Here is a 27,290-nt window from a genome sequence, read left to right on the forward strand (position 1 = left end):
CCCTAGAGAATAAAATGATGGTAGTTCTAGTTTTTTATGTTACTCGATATACGCAATTTTATAAGCAATATTTCAGTAAAAAATACACTAAATTTAATTTCTGGGCACTTAAATGCAAGTTATTACCTATTTTTTCTGTTTGTGCAGAGTAAATAGATACCCAGCATATCATACATTAAAATTGTATGTGCCCGCAATGCTTTAAAAGCCCCGACAAGTCATTAGTTTAGAGTTACAGCTATTGCCATTTCTTACATTCTTTTATGCGTCTCTTTGTATGCTTAAAACGTTTTTGTTTATTTTTTACATAACATTTATTGTTTTCGTACAGGGGACCAACAGCCTCCTATGTGATAGTATATAGGCAACAAGTTATTTTTATGGAGAAACCTGGGGTCTATTAGACCCTGGATGTCTACTCTCTACTCTCCTGCAGATGTTGGAACACAGGCAGTGTTCCAGCAGCTACTTTCCACAGCACTGAGAATGAAAGCTCCGGGCCAGGAAGTGATGTCATACATGTCACTTCCTGGTCTGTTGAGGGAGCGTGAGCGAACTGAGGTTTGCTGAGCTCCAACCGCCATGATAGCACCAGGCCTGCAGGTGGGACAAAGGAGTCCCGGAGGGTTGCGTGTCGGTGTGGAACATTGCATAGGTGGTTGTGGAAGTCATAGGCAGCTTCACAGCTGCTTGTATCACTTCCACATGAAAGCCAGCAGTTGGCTTTACTGTATTATTATTATTATACAGGATTTATATAACGCCAACAGTTTGCTCAGCACTTTACAATATAAAGGGAGACATTACAGCAACAATACAAGAGGGTTAGGAGGGCCCTGCTCCTTGGAGCTTACAATCTAAAGTACACACACTCCCGACTGGGGTGTGTGTGTGAAAAAACACATCTGCAGCACTGCTGGGGATATGGATTTTACCACCCCCCTTCCCTATCCTGGTGCCCTAAGCCTGAAGTATATAATACATACAGTATGATGTATGCTCTTTCACTTTTCTTCAATTAAATAATGATTTCTAGTATGCACACCAAACCCTTGGTTGTCCTTGTATAATCACCAGGATCTGAAATTCTGAATTTTAGCCATGGCATCTCATGCAATGAGAAGCTAAATTAAAGTTTAAAGAGACCCTGTGGTGTTTCTACAAACATCTTCCCATAAAATGATATGTGCATTTACCACCTAAGTCCCAGGTGCCACTTTTATATGCAATTTTAAAATGTTACAGGAACTATTCACTGCAATGCTGTTTTAAAATGACAGTGGCGCTTAAAAGCTGCTGTGGTCCTGGCCAGTGTTCAGGCTGTTACTGCCAGATGCTAGTGACAGCTGCACCAAATACTAAGCCCAGGAGGTGAAATGATCAGCTTCTGCTACACAATGCTCCATGGAAGTGCTGGTAGAAGATGAATGCAATGTTTTCACATTGTGCTTACATCAGGAGTGTAGTGACATCACGAGCGAGGTAAAAGAACTCGCTGTAAGCAGGCAGGATGGGCAGAGCTGACACAGTGTTTCCATGCAGCAACAGATCACTGTTATAGTGGCTTTTTTGCTGACTGCTTGCAGCCAGAAGCAGATAACTATTGGAAGTGATCCGCTGCTGCACAGCTGAATTAAGTTTGTGACAGGGTCTCTTTAAAGTAGATCTAAACTTTAACTGAGTAAAATATTCCATATGTATCATAAACAATTGCCATTTTTAGGCAATTTTTTTAATTTTAAAAATTGTGACCATCCACCCAGTTTATGATTGATTTAAATTGGGTTGTAAATTTACAACATCAATACATGTTATAAAAAAAACGTGTGGTGATGCACAGTGATGATGCTCTGAGCTTGGCAGATGGCACTGTTTTCAAAATGAGCTTTATTGGGATGTCACAAAGACATCTCATACAGTTCAATTTCCGGCCACGTGATGTGAGGCAGCGGACTGCCTCTCCGTGTGCAGCACTGATTAAAAGTGCTGCATGAAGTACTTTTTCTCAGCGCACTGTACCCGAACACAACCACAATGCAGTGATGTGAAGTGGGCACATAGGAGATAAGGCATTTTGTCTTGTCCATGACTGCACTGGAATAGCCACTCAACACGGTCACACCGCATCTGGTGTGAATATACCCGGAAACCAGAAAAAAAAATCATTTTATTGATAGCAATTTTAACTTTATGCCAGGTTTGACTGAAACCATTTCAATCCCATCTCCTCAGGGTCAATCACAACCACTAATTTTCCAATTCAATCACTTAGTTTTTCTTTTGAAAGTGGCTGAAATAGAATTGCCATGTATATGGCCAGCCCTAGTATCACACTAGCAAATCAAGACTGTATAGCCCACAAGGTACATAAGGGCTGAGGAAGGAGATTCTGAAAAAGAAATCTTGCTTATTCTTGGTAAAGAATTCTAGAAATAACTAAGACAAATGTTATCCTGCTCTGCTAGATGTTGAGAAGGAGCAGGAGTGGTCGTACCATATGCTATTACACTGTTCCATCAACAAAAATGTTGTGCAGGGGTAGTAACAAAGAACATCAAGCCAGGCTGCTCTAGTAGACAGGCCAACTATCTGGAACCTTTTACATGGTATTGTGTTACTGACCATGCACCAGAAGATTTGTGCATGGCTGTGTGCCATACCTGGCAGCCTCACTGCCCTAATTCACAGTTAAGTTGACCAGGGAAAAGAACAACCTTATACAGAAACCCTAATTTAAATAAGCTTTCATGTTTCTCACAGCTGGAAAAACTAACTCTAACCTGCCATGAAAGTTTGAATCTGATTTGTGATATGTTATCAGAGAAAGAGAAGTTAAAAAAGTTTTGAATTATGCATATACAGTAGCTCTCTGGAGTCTGACTGCAATGAGTTTCAGAAAACTAAAATTAAGATTTACAGACTGGACTTTCTAATATAACTTCAACTGTAAATTTCATTGATAAAATTAGCCAACTGATTTGAGCATCAATCGATGCCACTTCTTGCCCTGAAATGCTAAAAGTTACAGATTGTAATGATGTGAATTAACCAGGGGTGGACTGACCATTTGGAAACTCGGGCACTGCCCGAGGGCCCGGGGTCAGTAGGGGCCCCCCTGAGATGCCCCTGGTACCTTTTTCATAGGCTTTTTTGAGTTTGGGTAAGGTCACAGGTGCCCCATGATCCCCTATTGCCCGGGGGCCCCATGAGTTGTCAGTCCGCCCCTGGAAGTAACCAATCTAATGTCATAAATAAGTTTTAAGCTTTGGGTCACTAGACTAGACAATACTTTATTTTTTTTTAATTGTTTGTTTTGTAACTCATTTTTATGAGGACTGTAGGTAAATAAACATTGAAGAACATTTATTTTTTAGCCAGGTAATTATAAAATTATTATTATCAGGATATTAATTATTTTTAATTTATATCTACTAGTGTGCACAGCACTTTACAGAATAAAGGGGCACAGAACCTTAATTTACAATACAATTCAGAACAAGAGGTTTAGGAGGGCCCTGGTCATGGCAGCGTACATATTAATATTTTCTGTTTTTGTTTAACCACCAAGAGACATATTGGAATACTTTTTGCATCTGTAATTCAATCTATAAAAACCCGTTGAAAAAAATCCTCCTGTTTACAAGAGACAATGCAGATACAATTCACATATAAACAAGTGGAAACAGATGACCGATCCTGTTAATAGTTACTTCAACTGGTCTGGAGTTTCAGTTAGACAAAGGAAGCTGCAAAGCAAGTAGCATCTACAGTGCAGTCCATTAGTTAACCAGTAGTTCTCTGAAAATGCTCAAACATTATTGTGAAATAACTCAAAGTAACCAATCTAATGTCATCTTCCTTAGTTTAGGCTAGAGCAGACAAAGAATAAAAGTAAGCCTTTGCTATATATATTAAGCCAAAACTTAGGTAACTAAGTAAACTTGCCCTGCCAGTAAAATATCACAGTGATCCTTTTGGCCCATGCCTTCTACTTGTTATCAGCTTTAAATAAACTTGTACACAGTACAATAGCTGTACAGTTGTTGCAAGCAGTGCTTGAATTGGTTGCATTGCTAGCTATTAGGGGCCTGTATGAACACCCAAAGCCGAATTACCATGAAAAAGCTTTCTTGTATAATTGTGCTTCTGGTTTTCAGAAGAGTCTTGTGATTCCAACTGCAATAAACAGTTTATCAGTTTAGGACCAACACTCTTTGAACTGAGAACACCAACAACATATTCAAAGCACAGTGTCTGACACCTCAATTCACATACAAAGAAACGTACTTAGTCCATACAAGTGAAATGTTTAGTGCAGCTATCTCTCTAAATCATAATACCCATACAGATATGGATCCAGGAGGGCCACCTGATTGTTGCACATCTGGTATTTTTTTTATTTATTTACAAATAATAATTTTTATTGAAGTTTTCAGGACAGAAATCAGGATTTTTTTTCTTAGTGCATACAAGCCATTTCCTTTTCATTGTTGCCAAATAACAGACATCTTGAACTGAGGATATTTCACTAGCACTGTTGATTGCCAATATATGTTTGTATCAGGGGCGGACTGACCATTTGGAAACCCGGGCACTGCCCGAGGGCCCGGGGTCAGTAGGGGGCCCCATGAGATGCCCCTGGTACCATTTTCATGGCCTTTTTTGAGTTTGGGCAAGGACACAAGGGCCCCATGATCCTCTATTTCCCGGGGGCCCCATGAGTTGTCAGTCCGCCCCTGGTTTGTATTCTTTATAAAATAAAAAGAATAGCACTTCAATTGAACATAAGATATGGCTAAATATATGACTGCGTTAGAGCTTGCATCTCCTTTGTGTCTTTTCTAGCTAAATAATATTTCTGTGAACATTGCATGCAAGCACATAGTTCAGACATCATCCTGTCTATGAACTGTTGCATGCAGGTTAGTGGAATAGCTGTTACCATAGTCTTACATCCTTTGTGGAGTTAGGGGGATTTAAAACCAACATTATGCTCAGCTCACAAAAATATAACAATATTTACAGCAATAAAGGCCAGTGGGAGCTGGCTTGAGGGTAGAATGACTCAATATAATGATTGCTGTTGCAAATAACACATGCATTTTAGCTTAGTAAATTAAGCTTGTAATCTGTATGATGTGTACCAACTATATCATGTAATTCAATTTTTAATCAAGATGCCATTTTATTTGTATATATTTCAGTATTGTAAAGGCTCACTTACAGTTATGACAAGCTAGTTATCAGTTTCACCTATCATATTAAAACCATCCATTACTATTTAACTTTAGTAACAGCATTTTTTTTTCAAAATGGAACTATTAGTGATTTTTATTTACTTCTATGAAACTGGGAAGGAATATGGTTATGTGAACCTGTTGCATTGCCTGGCACAGGTTCAAATTAGAGTTTATGTAAACCCAAAATCTATTTTTCGGTATGCTTGTCATCATGCCTCACTGTATGCAGTTTTCTTAAGCAATATTCATGTGAATTTACTGCAATGTTTCTTACCTGGAGATCATGGCAGTAACCCCACCAGCACTGACAACATTAAGCCACTGTCTTGAAATAAACAGCAGTGCTGGCAGCCTTGGCAGTTCAGCAGCCACCTGAATGTGCGCACATGCCAGGCTGACAACAATGCTGCTTATTTGCTAAGCAGTGGCTTAGAGTTGTCAGCCTGCAAACAGAAGTGCTGTTACTGGCACAAACTCCAGATATTATCTACATCAGATTCACAAAACAAAACAAAAACAAAACTGTATACAGAGCGGCATGATGGCAGTCATGGAACTGTTACTTCCTATGCACACATGGCTGTGCAGCTGCAAATAACTTTACTTAATTAGGAATTATACGTCACTAAAAGACATACTACCATACCTTTAACTATTTATTTTACACCTTTACTGGATTCTGAATGTTGCGAATTCTTACCAAAAATGAAATGTCTTGAAAAAAGGGGAAAAAAGGAAGTAAAGTGTACCTATACCCATTTTTTAAAGTGGGGAAAGACTAGAAAACTGCTATTTTAATCACCTCTTTCTATTGGTGAGATTCCTTCACGTTCTTCCCAGTAAACGGGGTTGCCAGTTGGACAGCAATACAAACAAAAGTAAAACAATTCATCTTTTAAGTTAAAGTGAAAGACAAGTCAAAACCTACCTAAGTTTAAATCTACTCCCACCCTCATTCTAAGCCTATTCTTTCTACCCTGTAAAGGAAAGCTGTCTATACTTACCTATTCTGAGGGCTCTCCGGTCTGGTCACATGAACTGTTCAGTGGCTGGCATCAGTAAAGAGGAGAGATTACTGTCAATGGGTGCAAAGCCTGTGTGATGACATCACCCATAGGTTTTCTATGCGGCATCCATTGTTGGATGTCCTTCCTCTACACTGAAGCCGGCGCTGGGACCCCATTATGTGAGCAGACCAGTGTGAATTCAGAATAGATATATATAGGCATCTTTCCTTTTACAGGGTAAATAGAATAGGTTTAGAATGGGGGTGGGAGTAGATTTAAGCTTAGTTAGGTTTTGATTTGCCTTCCACTTTAAGTATTGGAATGCTATAACCCCTATCAGTTTTTATTTGTTGTCTATTTCCTTGATGCAGATTTCCCATAACTTTCTATCTGGTAAAAGGCTGTTCCCAGAACAGAAATTGAGGGCAAATTTATCTATCGGAGTCCCAGACAGTAGTAACACCTGACAGGGGTTTTAAGCTCTTCCTGCTCTTCCCACGCCTGAAAAAGTGTTTGGAATAGATACACTCTAAAACCTTGTTATGAAGCCCTAATACTAAAATAAAGACTAACTTTTTTTTTTTTGAACAAGATCAGCTATATTGAGAATGTGAAAAAATATACAACTACAATAACATGACATGGTGTGATAATGAACAATAAATGGATTTGTTCTTTAATAAAAAATAAAGATTACTGAACTGAAGGATAATACTAAGGTAATGATATGCCATAGTGTCAGTTATCAATAACAAGTAGAAAATGATCATATTTGTTTTACAATGAGTGGTTAAGTGTCACTTGAGGCTAACATTAGATAATATATTACTTTGTTTTTTCTTGCAATGCCAGGATTTCAGCCTACTCATGTCTGTAATGATGATTGATGAGCATAATTGCACCTTCAACTTAAATGTATCTTGCAGCTATCACACACACACACACACACACACACACGTTTTCTTCAACTAACAAAACTGCTGTGGGAGTTACACAGCAAAAGAAATCACCCCACTAAGCAATGAAAGCTTTGCAAATACCTGAAATTTAAACACAAATGAGGGCTGCAGGGCAAAGCTTTGCTCATAAAAGCTTTACAATACATTACAATATGGAAAAGCATAGTTTTGGTTTAAAGAATTCCTGTTACATAGTAACACATAGTAACCCTTAGTGGGGACTAAGGGAAGGGATGCTTGGTACTGTCTGTTTTGTTTTGTTTTTGGTTTTTTAACTCTATAGATCTGTGGAGATTTTGGAAGTCCTACTATTAGTATAAGTTCCAATAAAGTTTCAATGAATCCATGACCCTGACACATTACTAAATCTGGTACTTTGGTTGTAGAATAAATAGGTGCCACTTCTGGGAAAATAAAAGTGAGTACAAACTACAGACAAAAATATGGAGTGGCAAACTGGCCCTGAAATCAGGAGATGAGGTGCACATTACTTTCTCTGGTCAAGTTTCTCCATCCAGCTTCATCTCCATGGATATAAACTAGGCAGGCCATACATTATGCAGTTTACTTCCCTTCAACCTTCAATGATCGCACAAAATAAACCTGACTGGCTGGTTGTATTGAAGTTGATCGATAGACTGACTTCCGTACATTCCGCCTGCCCATATATGGATCAAATACGGGAAGGTTCCTGCAGAACCAACTGAATTTCAATGTCTATGGCCAGCTTTAAGCACTTGAAGTGATGTGTCAAGATTCACACCTCAGTGTTTTGTTTATCAGTAAAGTACAGATGCTCATTAACTTATGTTTTCTGCAAACATTATTGACCATGAGGAACCTGAGTGGTTGAATACTGGGTCTACTCACTTCAAAGGACCATTTCTCCCCAATTTTTTGATAGTATGTCTTAATGCAGCCACATTTACATGACTCATATCAGTGTGTAACCATGTCCCTTTATTTGCTGTCATGTGTGTTAGTATCCTGGGGATGTGACCTAACTACTACTGCAGAAGATCCATATACACTCAATGGCCATGCTATTAAGTACACCTGTTCAATTGCTTGTTAACACAAATTGCTAATCAGCCAATCACATGGCAGCAACTGAATACATTTGGGCATTTAGACGTGGTGAAGATGACTTGCTGACGTTAAAACCGAGCATCAGAATGGAGAAGAAAGGGATTTAAGTGGCTTTGAATGTGGCATGGTTGTTAGTGCCAAACGGGCTTGTCTGAGTATTTCAAAAACAAATTAATCTACTAGAATTTTCACACACAACCATCTCTAGAATTTACAGAGAATGATCTGAAAAAGAGAAAATATCCAGTGAGCAGCAGTTGTGTGGACAAAATTACCTTGTTGATGTCAGGAGAATGGGCAGACTGGTTGCTGCGATGGTAGGATCTGAATTTGGTGTAAACAACATGAAAGCATGGATCCATCCTGCCTTGCATCAACAGTTTAGGCTGATGGTGGTGTAATGGTGTGGGGGATATTTTCTTGGTATTAGCAAGGTGTACCTAATAAAGTGGCTCATGAGTTTAGAATAGTATGGATACTTCCAGTGACAAAATACAGTTGCAAGAAAAAGTATTTGAACCCCTTGGAATTACGTGGAGTTTTGCATGAATTGGGCATAAAATGTGCTCTGAACGTCATCTAAGTCACAACAATAGAAGAACACAGTCTGCTGAACATAATACTATACAAACATTAGATGTTGCCATGGTTTAATTGCACATAACATGTAAACATTCACAGTGCAGGGAGGAAAAAGTATGTGAGGCCCTAGCTTAATGACTTCTCCCAGAGCTAATTGGAGCCAGGAGCGAGCCAACCTTGACTCCAATCAGTGTGATGATATTGGATGTGTTGCTGACAGCTGTCCTTCCCTTAAAAAACACACACCTTTTTTGGGTTTACTGGTTTCAAGAAGCACTGTCTGATGTGAACCATGCCTCGCAGAAAAGAGCTCTCAGAACACCTACGATCAAGAATTGTTGACTTGCATGAAGCTGGAAAGGGTTTCAAAAGTATCTCCAAAAGCCTTTATGTTCATGTGTCCACGGTAAGACAGACTGTCTACAAATAAAGAAAGTTTAGCACTGTTGCTACTCTCCCTAGGCGTGGTTATCCTGTAAAAATGACTGCAAGAGCACAGCGCAGAATGCTGCATGAGGTAAAGAAGAATCCCAGAGTGTCAGATAAAGACCTACAGAAATCTCTGGCACATGCTAACATTTTTGTTGACACATCTACAATAAGGAAAACATTAAACAAGAATGGAGTACATGGGAGGACACCACGGAGGAAGCCATTGCTGTCCAAAAAGAATATTGCAGCACGTTTGAAGTTTGCAAAAGAGCACTTGGATGTTCCACAGCACTACTGGCAAAATATACTGTGGACAGATGAAACCAAGATTGAGTTGTTTGGGAAGAATACACAACACTATGTGTGGAGAAAAAAAAAACACATCACACCAACATCAAAACCTCATCCCCACTGTAAAACATGGCGGAGGGAGCATCATGGTTTGGGGCTGCTTTGCTGCCTCATGGCCTGGACGGATTGTTGTCATTGATGGGAAAATGAATTCTAGAGTTTATCAAGACATTTTGCAGGAAAACGTATGACCATCTGTCCGCCAACTGAAGCTCCGCAGAGGATGGGTGATGCAACAGAACAATGACCCAAAGCATACAAGTAATTCAACAAAACAATGGCTGCAACAGCACAGAATACGCCTTCTAGAGTGGCCCAGTCAGAGTCCTGACCTCAACCCGATTGAAATGCTGTGGCATGACCTTAAGAGAGAGATTCACACCAGACATCCCAAGAATATTGCTACACTGAAACAGTTTTGTGAAGAGGAGTGGTCCAAAATTACTCCAGATCATTGTGCAGGTCTGATCTGCAACTACAGGAAACATTTGGTTGAGGTTATTGCTGCCAAAGGAGGGTCAATCAGTTATTAAGTCCAAAGGTTCACATACTTTTTCCTCTCTGCACTGTGAATGTTTACATGTTATGTGCAATTAAACCATGGCAACATCTAATGTTTGTGTAGTATTATGTTCAGCAGACTGTGTTCTTCTATTGTTGTGACTTAGATGACGTTCAGAGCACAATTTTTGCCCAATTCATGCAAAACTCCACGTAATCCCAAGGGGTTCACATACTTTTTCTTGCAACTGTAACTGTCCCCCATCATAACTAAAAACAAAAAAGCGGATTATTGTTTGGTACAGTGTTAAATGTTATTTTTATACGTCAATATGTGACATATAAACATTGTTTTACAAGTAACTGTATAACATAAAAACAAAATCAGTGGACGAGTGAAGAGGCAGTGTATGGGTTTTTTTTTATCAGCACAGGTAGAAGCTTCGTGATATGTGGCAGGCTGCAGATCACAGTAAAATGGAGTTAGAAGTAATTATGTGCACTTACAAAACTGTTGGAGGAGGACAGAAGACCTTTTAAGCGTAAATGCACTTATCCTTTCAAAACTACTATGTGCTTCTGCTGTTTCTACACCAGATTCTTTAATACTGTTCACCTACTGACACAAATGTCCGTTATGCTTCTATTATATATATAGCATTGAATATCCCTATTCAACAGGACGTTCAATGTGATATGCGTTAGAAACAACTCACATAGTGATTTGTATTTCTTTTCTTTTCATTAATTATGTTTTAAATGGCTATATGGCTCATCAAACCTCTTGAGATAACTTTCCTTTAGAAGCTTTCTGTTAGCATTCTTTATCGGTGTGAGATTGAAAATGAATGTGCTGCTGTTCATTGTGTATACCTGGCTGTTCTTTTACTATTGGAAAATCTACATTTATCTGAAAAAATCTATTTAAAAATAAAAAAAAGCTGCATGGTATTGCAACAGTTTGCAAAGAAGAATTGAAAATCATCTATAAACTGTTATGACTGGAGTACACCAGTATGGCTTTTAAGCAGCAGCTAATTGAGTAGTACAGATACAGTTTTATTCATAAAGTTACTTTTCTGTGCAGTAACCAATCCAACTCTATCATTTATTGGTCTGACGTCAGCAGAATGAATTATGGTATGGGTATACACTGGCTAAAGTTAACCTGACACAAACAATTCTAAAACAGAATAAGAGCTCCTTTTGGGACCTGATTTGTTTGGGTGTAGGATACACAGGCCACATCCCCTAACCTTTCAAAAATGCTGTACTCAGGCCTGAGTTGCCAAGATATATCCAGCCTTGTCATTTGAGGGGTGTACCCAGCAGTATGCATATATTGGTTTTCAGAAACATTTTAAATGTACAGTATTTTTGCATGTGCTGCAGTGTAAATTGTGGCAGTGGGCAGGAATGCTATTGGTAAATTAGGGCGCATGCTATTCAGCAAAAACGGGGTGGGGGGTGTTATTTGATTTACTGATGACAGGTAAGCTTTAAAAAAATAACAGCAAGGCTCGTTGTTGAATGGGGACATGAATTTTACATGTTTGGTCATTTAGGTCTGTGGCAGGGTTGATTAAAAACTGACCTCAGTAATTACTGAACCCAAGAATGACGTTATTTCTATTCTGGGGAATGGAAATAGTTTGTAGTTAGGCTGACAAGTGTGGAATATTCCTTGCATGTCAAATGCATGTAGCAAAACCTTACTCATGTCCCAAAAATAAGAACTTCATCTAAGATCCCTGGAACCTCCTTTTAACTGTTGTAACTTATATGCATATCTGCATATCTGCAAATGTATTCCATAAACATTTAAATGGCTTACAATTATTCTCTAGATTTATTGGCCTTTTAATTTTATCGGTATATGTAGGTTAACATGAAAAACTTGCTTCCTTTTCTGGGAATCTGTAATAACGTATATGCATACAAATCTAATAATAATGGATATGGTGCTTTAAATAATCTTTCTCATATTCATGTGATTCTGGGTGGCACTGGCATAAGCCTCCTTGCTTTGCCTTTGAAGATTATGATGTGTACAAACAGTACAATCACCTAGTCTTTGCCTGGCAGCTGACAGTACAAGCGGCTGGCTGCTCTGAAGGAAAGAATGCAAATGGCAAGAAAACAGTGCATTGATTTTCATTTGTAAACACAGTGTTATTCTGTGAAAATTAAGTAGCAATGTTAATTATTTAAGCTGTTGACAGCACATATTAAAAGCCAAAGCTGGAAATGCACATTAGTTTTCTAGGGCACTGATACTTACAGTACTTTAGAGTATATACACTATATTGCCAAAAGTATTGGGCCACCCCTTCAAATCATTGGATTCAGGTGCTCCAATCACCTCCATGGCCACAGGTGTATAAAATCAAGTACCTAGGCATGCAGACTGCTTCTACAAACATTTGTGAAAGAATGGGTCACTCTCAGGAGCTCAGTGAATTCAAGAGTGGTACCATGATAGCTTGACACCTGTGCAATAAGTCCATCCATGACATTTCCTTGCTATTAAACATTCCATGCTCAACTGTTAGTGGTATTATACCAAAGTGGAATCAACTGGGAACAACAGCAACTCAGCCACCAAGCGGTAGGCCACGTAAAATGACAGAGCGGGGTCAAGTCGCCAACTGTCTGCAGAGTCAATAGCTAAAGACCTCCAAACTTCATGTGGCCTTCAGGTTAGCACAACAACAGTGCGTATAGAGCTTCATGGAATGGGTTTCCATGGTCAAGCAGCTGCATCCAAGCATATATCATCAAGAGCAATGCAAAGCATGCAGTGGTGTAAAGCACACTGCCACTGGACTTTAGAGCAGTGGAGATTTGTTCTCTGGAGTAATCAATCACACTTCTCTGTCTGCCAATTCAATGGACGTGTCTGGGTTTGGCAGCTGCCAGGAGAACAGTACTACTACAAGTGTAAAGTTTGGTGGGGGATTATGGTGTGGGGTTGTCTTTTAGGGGCTGGGCTTGGCCCCTTAGTTCCAGTGAAGGGAACTCTTAAGGTTTTGGACAATTTCATGCCCCCCACATGGGGATGGTTCCTTCCTGTTACAACACGACTGTGCACCAATGCACAAAGCAAGGTCCATAAAGACATAGATGAGCGAGTTTGGGGTGAAGGAACTTGACTGACCTGCACAGAGTCCTGACCTCAACCCGAAAGAGCAACCCAAAATTTGGGACGAATTAAGAGTGGAGACTGAGAGCCAGGCCTTTATTTTAGTTGATGTACGTGTAAAGGCAGGTGTGATAATACTTTTGGCAATATAGTGAATTTTAATGATGGCATTTTTTCAGAGATATCTCATTGTGACACTACTTAAAGTGGCAGTAAACTCTATTTTTATATTTCTCCTACAGATAAGCTTATAATAAAGATTACCTATAAGTAAAATTAATGTCTCCTAAATGTGCACCATTGAGGAGATATTCTAGTAAGCAGCAGCCGGTGACATCACCAGCGCTAGTGCTCTGAAGGAATGGCATACATGTGCTGTTCCTTCAGAGCTCTGTGCCACTACCATGACTCCCATGCATATGCATGGGAGTGATGTCATTATGGCTCTGCCACTCAAACAGCCACAGCCGGGGAAGCAAGACCGGGTGAGGATGGATGCCTCTGCAGCCACGACAGAGTGCCGTTGGAAGGCTTTGTTTCAAGGTAAGTCTTTCACAATGTGCTAGTATGCGATGTATACAAGCACATTATGCCTTTATCTTGCAGGGAATTTTTTTTTTTTTTTACTTTAAGTTCTCTACTCATTTAATTGCAATCTGCATACCTGTCTCAGGTTAGATATATGTGCAACATAGGGCCTATGGTGAAACTTTAGTCAAAACATTTTTTTTCAGTTTTCGGTAAAGTGGGAAAGGTTTGGAACCTCTTTCAGCTTCTTGTTGTCTTTGTCTTCATTGGGGAGATTTACCTTCCTTTATTGCACCTGAGACTTAAAAAGAGGGGAGCAACTTTTGAAGGTGAGAGTAATTCCCACTATTGATAGTTGTCACCAGAACAAATGTGACCATTGGTAGATTCTCCTTACATCATGCTACACTTGTAATAGTTGGTATTTGCCTCCAAGTCACCAGGACAAAAAATAAGAGTGAATGTTTTTTTAACAAGGACACAACAATATAAACGTGACAGGAATTCTAATTATTCCTAATCAAAACTGAGAAACAACCAAAACTGAGAAACACATTTGGTTTGAGTTCCACGTTAATGTAATAATTACTGCTTTTTGATACATATGGTAAAACTCCAGTATCATTTGATATGCTTAACGTAGCCAGCCATGTCTAGACATATAGGAGGAGATTTACTAAAACTGGAGAGTTCAGTTAGAAGCTGATTGGCTGCCATGATTAGCTGCACCAGATTCTGAGTGCTCCAGTTTTAGTAAACCTACTGCATTGTGTCCACTTCAGATACTTGGAAAACTCTCTGGTGTCACAATGTCTCTATGAGATCAATAAATGTAAAATTCTAGTTTCCAATTACCCAGGAAACGTGTTGCTATCTCTTAGGATTGGAACAAATATGATGACACTTTTAGATGCATTAATATTGACATAAACATTTACTGCACTATTTACAGTGGACAGCAGATACCACTATTTGTCTTTTGCTATTCTCCACAGTAATACTCTATACTGTGGCCTTTGCTTTATGGCCTGTGCCATTCAGTTTATTCTGCTTAACTCAGCAGAGAGAGGTCTGTGATTGGAAGAGAAGTGGTCACATGACTTTGACAGGTAATGTGTTTTTAATTATAGTGGTTTGGCTATGGGAAGGCCATACCACCACATACCACCTCATGGCATGTTTGTTTAATGCCACTTCTGTAGGTATGTATCCCCTGTCTTTATACAAAACATGTCACTTTCCCTTCTCCCTCCTAAGTCTCACCAAGGGCAGATTTATCATAAGGCACAGTAGAAGGCTATTGTCTGTATAGTTATTGGTCACACATTTCGTTTTTCAATCATCAGTTATCTCATATACTGTAGACATATGTCACAATACGGCAAGCTAGCTGAGGATCAGTGACAAAAATGTGTTGTGTAATAGGGGTGATCCTTGTAGAGGGGGTTTGCTTAAGTACTGAAGGTTGTGTGTCTACAGGCTTCAGGAATAGAAACAGGACTGAGTATACCTTCATGTTTTAAGAATAATAAACAATATCACTTTGATAAACATTTACAAACTATCTTGGTACATATTTAAATCATAGCTATTTTGCATGTTTGGCTTAATTTAGAGTTCCACTATAAGGCTGAAGAATAATTTAATCATTTCTTGAAAATAGAAGGTAGTAGCAGTTATATTTGTGGTCTACCCTCTTCTTTTCTTGCAGTTAGGGTCTAAGAGAAAATCAATAGCTGTATAAATATATGCAGGCTATCAACAATACAAAGAGTAGGAGGAACTGTTGCAATAATGCTTCGTATGTAATACACTTAATTGATTATGAAAAATCACTATTTTGTGTCTGTTCTTTCTGCTCTCAATACTATGAAAATAAAAAGAAAGCACTATTGATTGTTGGCCAATGTTGAACAAAATGTTTTTAATGTAAAATAATACATATTTGTATACTATACCCAAGGTCTATGACTATCTCTTCACATTTCTAAGGACAACAGTTTCCAGCAAATAGGGAACTAGTGACATAAAAATAATTCTCCTATACCTAGAGATATGCCAGAAAGTTGTATCTACATCCTTCAAGATGTTGGATTACAGACAGCCTTGAGTGAGACAATCTTTGAATGGCAGGAATGCTTCTTGTAGAAAATAGTTTATGCTGTATATACTATTAGGATGTCGATACATATGAGTGCATAAAATACTAGAAATGGTCCTATATTTATTAGGAGACGCATTTTCTAATCAATATATAAAATAGGAGTGTTTCTTTCGTACAACAATCAATAACCTTTTCATATAAATTAATGGATTTTCGATGGAAATGTTTGTAAGAGTTGTCTCATATCATTATGGTATAGGAATTAACCACTTCATGTCCAAGCTGTGACCAATATATGGCCTCATGATTGTTCACTAGTTCTGGGAGAGTGTCCCTGGATGTCCTCCCATGTGCGTGCTTTCTGCATGCCCCCTGAGGCCCACATCAAGAAATATATTTGACTGCTGTGTGCCTTGGACACAGCGCATCACAGATATGGGTAAAGGGCCACTTACACTGGTAATTTACCATGTGTTTGCTGTGTCATTCACAAATGATCACAGATGTAAACACAACAGGCCTTTGCCTGGTAACGGCTCGCCTTCCTTCACACAGTACATGAAGGAAGGAAAGTCGGATCTGTGAGGGGAGCAGTAAGTAATTGTTTTACAGCCTCATCAGTGCTCTGAATATCAGTGCAGCCCCATCATTGCCCATAAGTGCAGCTTATCAATGCCCATCAGTGCCCATCGGTTCAACTTATCAGTGCCCATCAGTGCTGTCTCATCAATGCAACTTCATCATTGCCCATCTGTGCAGCCTCATCAGCCACCCCATCAGTGCCCATCAGTGCAGCTTATCAATGCCCATCAGTGTTGCCTCATCAATGCCCATCAGTGCAGCCTCATCAGTGCCCATCAGTGCAGTTTTATCAGCTCACAATAGTGCAGACTCATCAGTACACATCATTGCAGCCTAATTAGTGCCCATCAGTACAGACTCATCAGTGCCCATTAGTGTAGCCTCATCAGTGCACATAAGTGCAGCCTCATCAGTGCCCATTAGTGCACATCAGCACAGCCTCATCAGTGCTCATCAGTGCAGACTCATCAGCGCACATCAGTGAAGAAGAAAAATCACTTATTTGCAAAATTTTCTAACAGAAACTAAGGAAAACTTTTTCTTTTAAAAATTGTTGGTCTTTTTCATTTATTTAACAAAAAATAAAAAATCCAGTGATGATTAAATACCACCAAAAAAAAGCTCTATCTATCTATAAAAAATTATAAAAATTTCATTTGCGTGTGTTGTAATTGTTGTTCAATGTGTGACAGTGCTGAAATATGAAAATTGTCCTGAGCAGGAAGGGAGTGAAAGTGTCCAGTATTGAAGTGTTTAACCTCTTAACGCCGGCAGCACACAAATGTGCGGCCTCCCGGCATCTGGGCCTAGACGCCGAGCGGCCGCAAATTTGTGTGCAATTAGCAAACAACATATGTGCTGAGAGCATGCACCCTGTGTGCTCCCAGCACACATGTCTGGTACTCAAGGAAAGATCCTGGTGTGATCTTTTGATTGGGACCTTTCCCGATCATGTGACCGCCGTGATGACGCATCACGGCGGTCACATGATCCCTAAACCCCGCCCGTCCCGCCTCCCGGCTTCTGAAACTCTTAAAGGGGCGGGAGGCGCCGGCAGGAAGTGTTTAATAAAAAATATAAGAGGTACTATAAATCAAGTATAAAAATACTTGTAATGCAGATGGTTTGGTCAGCTTTAACCCACAGCAAGCCAGTCCTAAAATAAGGTATGTGTATCCACCCAAATTCAAAGTCCCTTATTTGTCTCTCAACTATGCCCTCTGGTAGGGAACGGCTGCCTCTACAGAAGGAAGAGAGTACTGCTTTTACAGATTGATCCCTGCATACAAGATAAGTAGTATAATGTATTTATTTATTGACTGCAGAGTCAAAGCTAATTAAGGAATCTGCGGTATAAGTACAGTTACCCTTTAATTTAATAACAGCATTCAAAAAGCAAACTTTAGCAGTTTAATATAATCAGAATAATTAAACTTCCAGCAGCCCCATTATAATTGAAGTCCATTCAATCAATGGTAATTGTACTTATATAACACCATTACATCTCAGGTTTTACCGATAGGAGACACTTTGCTAGGTTTTAAGACTCTGCCTGTGCTGTTAATGCAAGAAATTTTTTAGGACAACGATTGAAAGACAAGGAAAGAAGTGTCAGCACCATCTAAGGCATTTTCATTGGAAAGACTATTAAATGAACGCTTAGTCAGGTATGGTTTTAGCGAAAATGGGGTTCTTGGCAGGAAGCCAAAGTGATAGCTTCATGGACTGAAATAGTGCACAAATGTTTTTGTTACCTTGCACTTATTAGAGCACATATTACTAGAGCCATTAAGTTGCCTGGCTTTTGGTGCCGCCATGCGACCAATGACCATAGCGATAGCATAATACCGAAAAAGCCTATTCATCAGTGTTTAGCAGTTGCTGGGATATAGGTGGTTAAGGGTTCAAAAGGGGCACAAGTGTTTTTTAAATATATACATAGCAATATCATGCTGTCATAGCAATGTCATGCAACATAAGGCATTTTTCCACAGTGATATCATGGTATCAGATAGATGCTGCTAAATTAAATTAAATTAAAGTAAATGTCCCTAAAGCTATGCATATTGAAAAATAGTGTTTTTTCTGGGAGGTACATATTAACATGCTATGATAAAATGAAGGGTTTTTCCTAGAGAATTGGCATGTATGTGCAGTGAGGTGTGTCACCAGAGTTGGAAATGCTATCAAACTAAGGCCATGTAAGAAATGCCACCACTGCATGACAATTAGGCACCCCTATGTACCCTTATCCCCTCTATCACCTCAAAGGTGCTGTGAAGATAAATCAAATTCATAGCCTTTTAAAACTTCTGTCAGTGTTCCATCTTTTTTTTTAATCCCACAGAGCACATCAACTGCCTCTTCAGAAGATCATGATGGGGTGACCATGGTCTATATGACTGCTAGGTGAAAATAACTGATATGAAGGCTGGGGTAAACATACAGAACACATTAACTTTCGGAGGAAGGAGTAGCTGCTTTTTTTTTTCTATGTGGGACTGAAAAAGGTCCAAAAATATTGATGGTGACAAATTGGCAGCTATCGTCATGTTATTTAAGGCCCCTTTCACACATGTGGACTGTTTGTTTCATCAGTTCAGACACATTTTTTCAAAGAAAAAAATGGATGAAGTTTACATCAGTTTATACCATTTTTTTTTGTATTATCATCCATTTCCATCCGTTTTTTCTATAGAGATGCATTGATGTCCGTTTTTCATCTGTCAAGAGATAGATTAAAAATGGACAAATGGTACATACGTGTGAAAGGGGCCTAAACGTGAAAACATAACTTTGAAGGAGACCCTAAATTATTGTTCATTATGCCGTTCACCCTTTCACATGCTCGCCTTGCAATTAATTAAGGTCAGGTTGATCAAGCATCTTTGTTCATCAACAAAGTGTATTATTTAAAAGATTTAGGTGATAGTACCTGAGGTTTCATCCACTCTTTCATCAACCACATGGTCTTTCTGATGAACCCACTCGCTGTTGCACTTGAAGTAGATTTGTGTGGCTGGACTGGCTTTACAGTACAAGTTCACTGGTTTGTTTTTTACTATGTAGGCCTCTTCTGGTTCAATGAGAAAATGAGGCAAAGGCTCTGGTGGATCTGAAGGAAAAGTCTCTGGGAGTTCATGAAAAAAATCATCATCTGTAATAGACAAGCAAAGCATTACTTAATTTTAAATCCATTATGGAAGCTTTTTCAATGCAAGACAAAAATTTTCAGTAAATTAAAAGCATTTTTAACATTCAATCACATTAACATATTGTTTTTTGGTACACTCATATTTCTGTACATGAGCCAACCAAATTATCCGTGTAGAAAAAACAGAAAAAAAGAATTGCTGGTGGCCTCTTGCCTACTCACGACACAAGAAACCAAGCCTTCCTACTCTTTTAACACATCCTTCATCTTGGTGTTTTTAAACCTGCAACAATGCTAGTCTAGCAAAGTGACTGCTTGCTATGCCTGTTTGAGGTTGGGTCTTCACACACTCTACATACAATACGTCGTATCAAGCAGTTTGGAGGTATGTTATTGCATGCATAAGTGCACATTGGTGTTCATTTTATGCATGTTATTGTTGCCTCTTATACATGTTGTTTTTACCCAATAGAAAAAACTGAAGAGAAGCATTCAGAAAAAGGGATTCTCCTTGAGTTATAAATGCACAAACTGCAGGATATATGCATTTATGTGCATTTATCATTCATTTTGATAAGTCTACTTAATGCCCCAAAATGCAGCATGTTCTATAGTTTAATGCAGTTGTAAAGGCTGAAGGTTTTTTTCTTTACCTTCATGCATTCTCTGCTGCTCACCCCAAAGCACCCTTAATATTTACCTGAGCCTAATCTCAATCCAACAATGTGCATGGGAGCAGTGACTTTCCTGGGTCTCTGTCTCCTCATTGGCTGAGACACAGCAGCAAGAGCCATTGGCTAAAGCTGCTGTCAATCACAGCCAGTGAGGAGGGAGTGGGGGGCAGGGCTTAGCTGTGCTTTGTGTGTCTTATGGAAACACAAGGCCAGCTCAGGAGCTAGCATGCACAAGTGCCCCCAGAGAAAGCGGCTTGCTCTGGCGGCACTCAGTGGGAGAGGAGCCAGTAGCACCAGCGGGGGACTCAAAAAGAGGAGGAACAGGGCTGTTCTGTCCAAAACCAATGCACAGTGCAGGTAAGTATAACATGTTTGTTATTTTAAAAAAATTAACCTTTGGTGTTACTTTAAGAATGAGCTAAGCCACAGTGCATAGATGAATGTGAATAGTTACATATGAATGAACGATACACATTGTATTTCTATGCAATAAAATATAGGAGCATTATTATGAATGGGGCTTTAAATGGTTTCATGACAATTACAACCCAACCAACAAAACTGTCCATTGAACATTTTTTATCCAACATCGACCTACCCCAAATTACTCAGTCCCAACTTGAATCTATTTCTGAGCCAATCTCTCCTATAGAAATTGAAAAAATCATAAAAACCCTCCCCTTAAACAAATCACCAGGCAATGACGGCTTCACAAATAAATTTTACAAAATTTTCACACTCAACCTTACGCCACATCTCTCTGCCCTATATAATCAGGTTGCCTCTAAAGGGGAATTTCCCCCTGACATGCTCCAGTCAATAATCACCACTATACCGAAGCCGGGCAAAGATCCCCAATTAGTCCTAAATTATAGACCGATTTCACTTCTCAACACGGACATAAAAATATACGCCAAAATAATCGCTCAACGATTGCTTCCTCTTTTACCTAAACTGATCCACCCAGATCAGGTGGGGTTTATACCGGGTAGACAAGCACCAGACGCTACCAGGCGAATTATATCCCTTCTACACCACCTCGAGTCTAATAAACAACCTTCCCTTCTCCTATCATTAGATGCGGAAAAAGCATTTGACAGAATCCATTGGCAATTTATGACACTTACACTCCAAAAATTTGGAATAACGGATTGGATGCTATCGGCAATTCTATCCCTCTATTCAAATCCTTCTGCCAGAGTCCTAACCAACGGTAATCTCTCACAACCCTTTTCTATATCTAACGGAACCAGACAAGGCTGTCCACTCTCCCCTATAATTTTTGCCCTACTTATTGAACCGTTAGCATCTAACCTTAGAAATGACCCGAATTTCACAGGTTTCACCTATCTACATAAGGAACACAAAATTAGTCTGTTTGCGGATGACATTATCCTAATGGTCACAAATCCCTATAAGTCGCTTCAATCAATACGCACCCATATCCATAACTATACGGCAGTCTCATATTACAAACTCAATGAACCCAAATCATCTATACTGAACCTTTATACACCTACTGCAACCCAAAATTTTCTCTCTAAACATTTCCCGTTCACCTGGGAAACGAACAGCATTCCCTACCTGGGGATCAAACTCACCAATTCTACCAATCAGCTTTATACCAATAACTTCAAACCACTGCTTGACACTATCCCACAGGAGCTCAAAAACCTTCGCACATCCATGTTATCGACACTAGGCAGAATAGCTACCTTGAAAATGTGCATACTGCCCAAAATTCTCTATATATTCCGTACACTCCCTATCCCGGTTCCCAGCACTTTCTTTTCTAAAATACAAGTAATACTAAACAAATTCTTATGGAACTCAACAAGACCCAGATATACCACGAATCTCCTTATACGTCCACCCTCTAGGGGAGGAGCTGGACTCCCGCATTTGAAATCGTATTATCAAGCTGCTCTACTAGACCAACTTTTTTTCTGGTGGCACCCTACCTCTGAAAAGACCTGGTCCACCATGGAAACCTCCCTGACTTTACCACACAAACTAACTGACAGTCTACTCATACCCCAAATAGTCCAACCTAAACCTCTACAAAAACACCCCTGCATACAAGCCTCCTTGACTGCTTGGTTTGACTTTTTAAAGTATAATCAGCTAAACAAAGACGCCCTGCGAATCCCTACCCCATTATCTTCCCTACATTCCCTCATTCCTCAACTAAACCTGACAATGTGGAAAGCTGCTGGTTTACTCCATATTCAGGACATCCATACTAAAAATACACTAGACTCATTCTCTAATATCCAAAAGAAGTTTCACCTCACTGATAAAGAACAATTTACACACATGCAAATAGCCCACGCACTGCACGGAACGAACTTACCACTGACAGTGAACATCCCCGTAAATGCTCACCATTTCTTTCAGAGAACATCCCACCCGAAGAAAGGAATCTCAACTTTCTACACAATGATAATTGAATCACTATTCACCACATATACCACTTCAATAACCAACTGGGAAAAAAATCTTTCCCAATCAATAACTTCACACACGTGGGGAAAAACGTTCACCATCACTTTTAAAGCTTCAAAATGTAGCACCCATTGGGAGGCGTATCTGAAGACCCTCCACCAATGGTACCTAACCCCTACCAAACTATCTTTATACTACCCCCAACATTCTCAAGCCTGTTGGAGACATTGCGGAGAAACGGGCTCACTCCTCCACCTACTCTGGGCATGTAAATCCCTCAAATCCTATTGGAACAAGGTTTTTCAGATAATCTCCTCAATCACGGGAACTCAGGTAACCCCTACTCCGGCTCTAGCTCTTCTCCACATCGGAATCGATAAATTCCCTATAAATTCACGTACCATTATCATCCATACTCCAGCAGCCGCAAAAATTAACATCACCAAATTATGGCGATCCACCACCACTCCCCTTCTGTCTCGCCTCATATCAGATTTAAATCACCAATGTGAGATGGAAAAAAGATTAGCCCTCCACAACTCTTCTTACCACAAGTTCTCCAACCAGTGGTCTCGATGGTTAAATAATCCCAATTGCTCATTACAATGATAGCCAACAAATACTGACCTATCATATCCTATCCCAACTGTTTTGGTGCCTCCCTATTCCCCCCCATGTTTATTTGATATCTTAAAGTTTTTTTTATTATTCTTGTTCCCTTTTTTTTTTTCCTAACTACACTCTACTACTGCACCAACTTGGTTCACATCTCATCGAGCATACCTCTCATATATAAAAGACAAGAACCCCTAGGTCCCCGGCCTAATAGCAGGGATCATTATGTTTTCTTCCCCTTATGCTGTGCTCATACCAATGTGAACCTTACATGTTTATGTTTCTATATCCTCACTTATATGTTAAAATCCTTCAATAAAGAATATTTGAATATAAATGGTTTCATGGCAGGCAACCCCCTGGTACAGTGTCCAAAGATTTGCATACATTGTAGTACTTCTTTAAAAGAGAAAATGAAGTAAGGAATGGTTTACAAGCAGGGATGGACTGACCATTTGGAAACTCGGACACTGCCTGAGGGCTTGGGGTCAGTAGGGGGCCCCATGAGATGCCCCTGGTACCTTTTTCAAAGGCTTTTTTTAGTTTGGGCAAGGACAGAGGGGCCCCATGATCCCCTATTGCCCGGGGGCCCCATGAGTTGTCAGTCCACCCCTGTTTACAAGGGTGTACAAAATTACTCTGTTTATGCCAAAATAGCCTGTATGTGGCCTTTAAGGACTGTGGTTGGATACCCCTACTATAGTATATTGAAAAATATTACTAGCTTGGACTAACCAACCAAGAAACTAATGGCAGGGAGACCCACATTGAACTACCTTGCCCACGGGCCTTTAGTATCCAAAGGGTTTGTTAGAGTAGCAATTCTATCACTGCAGAGAACAGACAACACCGCAAGCCAACCTTGTATAACTGAGCTTTCTGCCATTGAGAATCTTGTCTTGTCTATGGCCAGCAGAGTATTTCCTTATTTTAGCTTCCAGATGCACTGCGGAGCAGAATAGCTGCTAGCTTGTATTTGACAAAGACATAGTGCTATATGTATGGAATATCTAACACTGCCTGCGTTCCTAGGTAACACTAATGTATACAGTGGTAATAGATCATAATAATAAAGAATTTGCTTTAGTTTATCCTTCTATTCTGCACTGTCTTATAAATTGTCAAATGCAGTTAAAACCATGCTACAAACAAAATGGTACAATCACACAGGCTTGAGAGTTAAAAGGTTTCGTAAATCATTACCAATAATGTGATGCCTCTCTGGGGAGAAAGTGAATATATTACTAATAATTACCTTTATAGATTTTCTTTTGTGACTTGGCTACGTTTACCACTTAGCAGGTAAAACATTACACCGTCTTAAATATTTAGCCACCACTTCATAATTATATTTATATTTATTCTGCACTGTGGTCTAGCTTGGTGCTTCATGATATGCGTACTGTATCTTTCATTAACACCTTCTATCACAGGAATAAAATATATAATAAAAATCTAATCAAAATAAATGGGTTTGTTGGTGGCCAATATAATCTTTGAGTGAAAAAAAATGACAATTATATTTATACCAATAGCAGACTAGGGCATAATTTGTAGCACGATTCAAGTATTGTAAAGGTGAAACTCCACGCAGACAACCAAATATACAGTTAAAATGATTATAAACCCTCACCTTGTAAAACAACCCATTCAGTTTAAAATTGAAATAAAAGGTAAAACATTTGTGTATCTATATAAAAAACATCATATACATCTTTTGTACCCTTTTTTTAAATAAGTGATCACACATCCTCTATTCTCAGCTCCATAAGAGCTAGGGGAGGAGAAGCAGCAACACACTGGTCATCCCTTTGAATGGCTGTGCAAGGTAGGGGGTGTCAGAACAAGTCTAATCATTGGAGGAGAGCACACTGAGTTCCCAGTATATCTAGAGAACTGACCACACTGTGTTTTCCTGCTTAGTGTGGTCAGTTTTTTAATAGAAAAACAGAGGGATTGGCAAGAACACTGGGGATTTCACACAAAGGAAGCAGTACAAAGAGAACAGGTTACTTTTTCACACATATCAAGAATATGAAATGTTGGGTTCATATATTCTTTAAATATAGTAGCTGTTTTAGCTGGCAAAAGATTATATTTTACCCACCCAGTCCTGAGATTAATCAAAGACTCAAGGGGACTTGACTTTTCTTTACTGCATTCAGAGGGTAACTCCCCTTTTGTGAGAAAAGAAATGAGCAAATAAAAAAAATATAGCGTATACAATTGTGACACAAGTCAGATAGTAATTGAATGTTTTTAAATCTGCAGTGCTGTAACTTTCTGCAAATTAGCTACTTGGAGGTGTGACAGAACGTCCCCTAAAATGTCTTTTTTCTGCTTTAGTGATTAGCTTACTGGTTTTCCAAGAAGTCTGCACTAAGATACAAGTCAGATTTTGGCATCTCCTGCAACAAATATGTCATTTTTGGTGAAATACTCCCAAAGGGAAATCACATCTAAAGGGATGCATACCCTGACAATTTCCTCATTGGATCCCTGCAGGTGCAGCAGCTGATTGATAAATCTAAAATCACTCCCATACAGATTCACTCCACACATGGACACATACAAACAGCTATTCCTTCAGAATGACAAAGGGTAGGAATCTGCAACAAAGTTTGTTAAAATCCTTGCAATGTGCATTGATCACCTAGAGAGGAATTATTTTTCACAACAAAAGTGAAGTTACTCTTTAAGCAAAATGCCTTTGCCATTTCCATGCTCCCAGCCTGTGATTGGGCAGTAATGGAACAATAACAGACTGATGACTCCTACTGCTTGCATGTTACTTATCAATACACTTCAGCACATCTGATTGTATCCTAGTGCTGTCACTTTCTCCTCTCCCAGTCTGAGTGCTGCTGTGCAGTGTATTACAGGAGACTGACAACATGTCAAATTCATGGACTTAGGATAGTTACATGATAATATATTTCATGATTTTTATTGAGTAAATACCTGCATTTTTTGTGTTAAACATGATGTGGGGCTGATACAAAGCTCCTCACTTGTCACAGAAATGTGTGTTTCAACACTCTAACGATGACATGACAATGTTATAATGTTATAATATAAATTGTATATATTAGTTATAATATACGTATATATATATATATATATATATATATATATTCACAGTATATATATATATATATATATACACAGTATATATATATATATATATATATATAGCGTGACGGCTCATGAGGAGAGAAATGCCGATAACCAGCGTTTCCTTATTTACATGCGATCAGCTGTGATTGGACACAGATGATCACATGCCAGAGCCGACGTCTTCCGCTCTTTCCGTTGATCGGTGATCCTTTGTGTCCTAGGAATACACCGCACCATCGATTGCCATACTGCCCTCCGCCCGGGGGCGCGCACGCGGGGTTAGAGTGGGAGGATGAGAGAACCGCCTTGTGCCCGTCATTTCTTTATATGGCGGGCGGGAGGTGGTTAAGGAAGCAGTTACTTAAAATTTTACTAAACCCAGGACCCTGCATTCACTGCATCTGATCTCCCACAGTAAGCAGAATATGGAAATTCAATTATTTTAGTAAATATAAACTGCTAAATACCCTTTCCCATCAGCAGTTAGAGCAGTCTTGTGACTTCTATCAGTGTTCAGCAGAGCACTGGTTAAAGCTTGAAGGAGGAGTTTTCTCTATGAAGATGTAGAACCCCTGACCTCTGTCTGGGCAGTGCTGATTGGCCCTGTGACTATCACATGCATTCTCCCAAGAAAAAAAAATCCTCTCTAGCAACACACACCAAATTGAGCATGTGCAGTGTCTCCACACGATATGCCTTATCAGGAGATATCAGGAGGTATTGTACACAATGCAAAGGGTTAATCCCTTAGGTTCCACAGTGAGTATA

At 39.3% G+C, this 27,290-nt stretch overlaps 1 protein-coding gene across 4 annotated transcripts in view; it reads right to left on the reverse strand.

The window, feature by feature from the left end:
- Positions 1-27,290, reverse strand: part of UNC5C (unc-5 netrin receptor C) — a 489,123-nt gene that overhangs the window by 152,869 nt on the left and 308,964 nt on the right. For all 4 annotated transcript variants that reach the window (XM_089691640.1, XM_089691638.1, XM_089691641.1 and 1 more), the window contains exon 3: positions 19,453-19,674. In XM_089691640.1, coding sequence (XP_089547766.1) covers positions 19,453-19,674 — 222 coding nt within the window. The remainder of the gene's footprint in view (positions 1-19,452; positions 19,675-27,290) is intronic.

This window comes from Staurois parvus, unplaced genomic scaffold (assembly GCF_062004578.1).
Source record: "Staurois parvus isolate SC_StPar_1 unplaced genomic scaffold, SC_StPar_1.0 ptg000566l, whole genome shotgun sequence".
In the NCBI taxonomy this organism is placed as follows: domain Eukaryota; kingdom Metazoa; phylum Chordata; class Amphibia; order Anura; family Ranidae; genus Staurois; species Staurois parvus.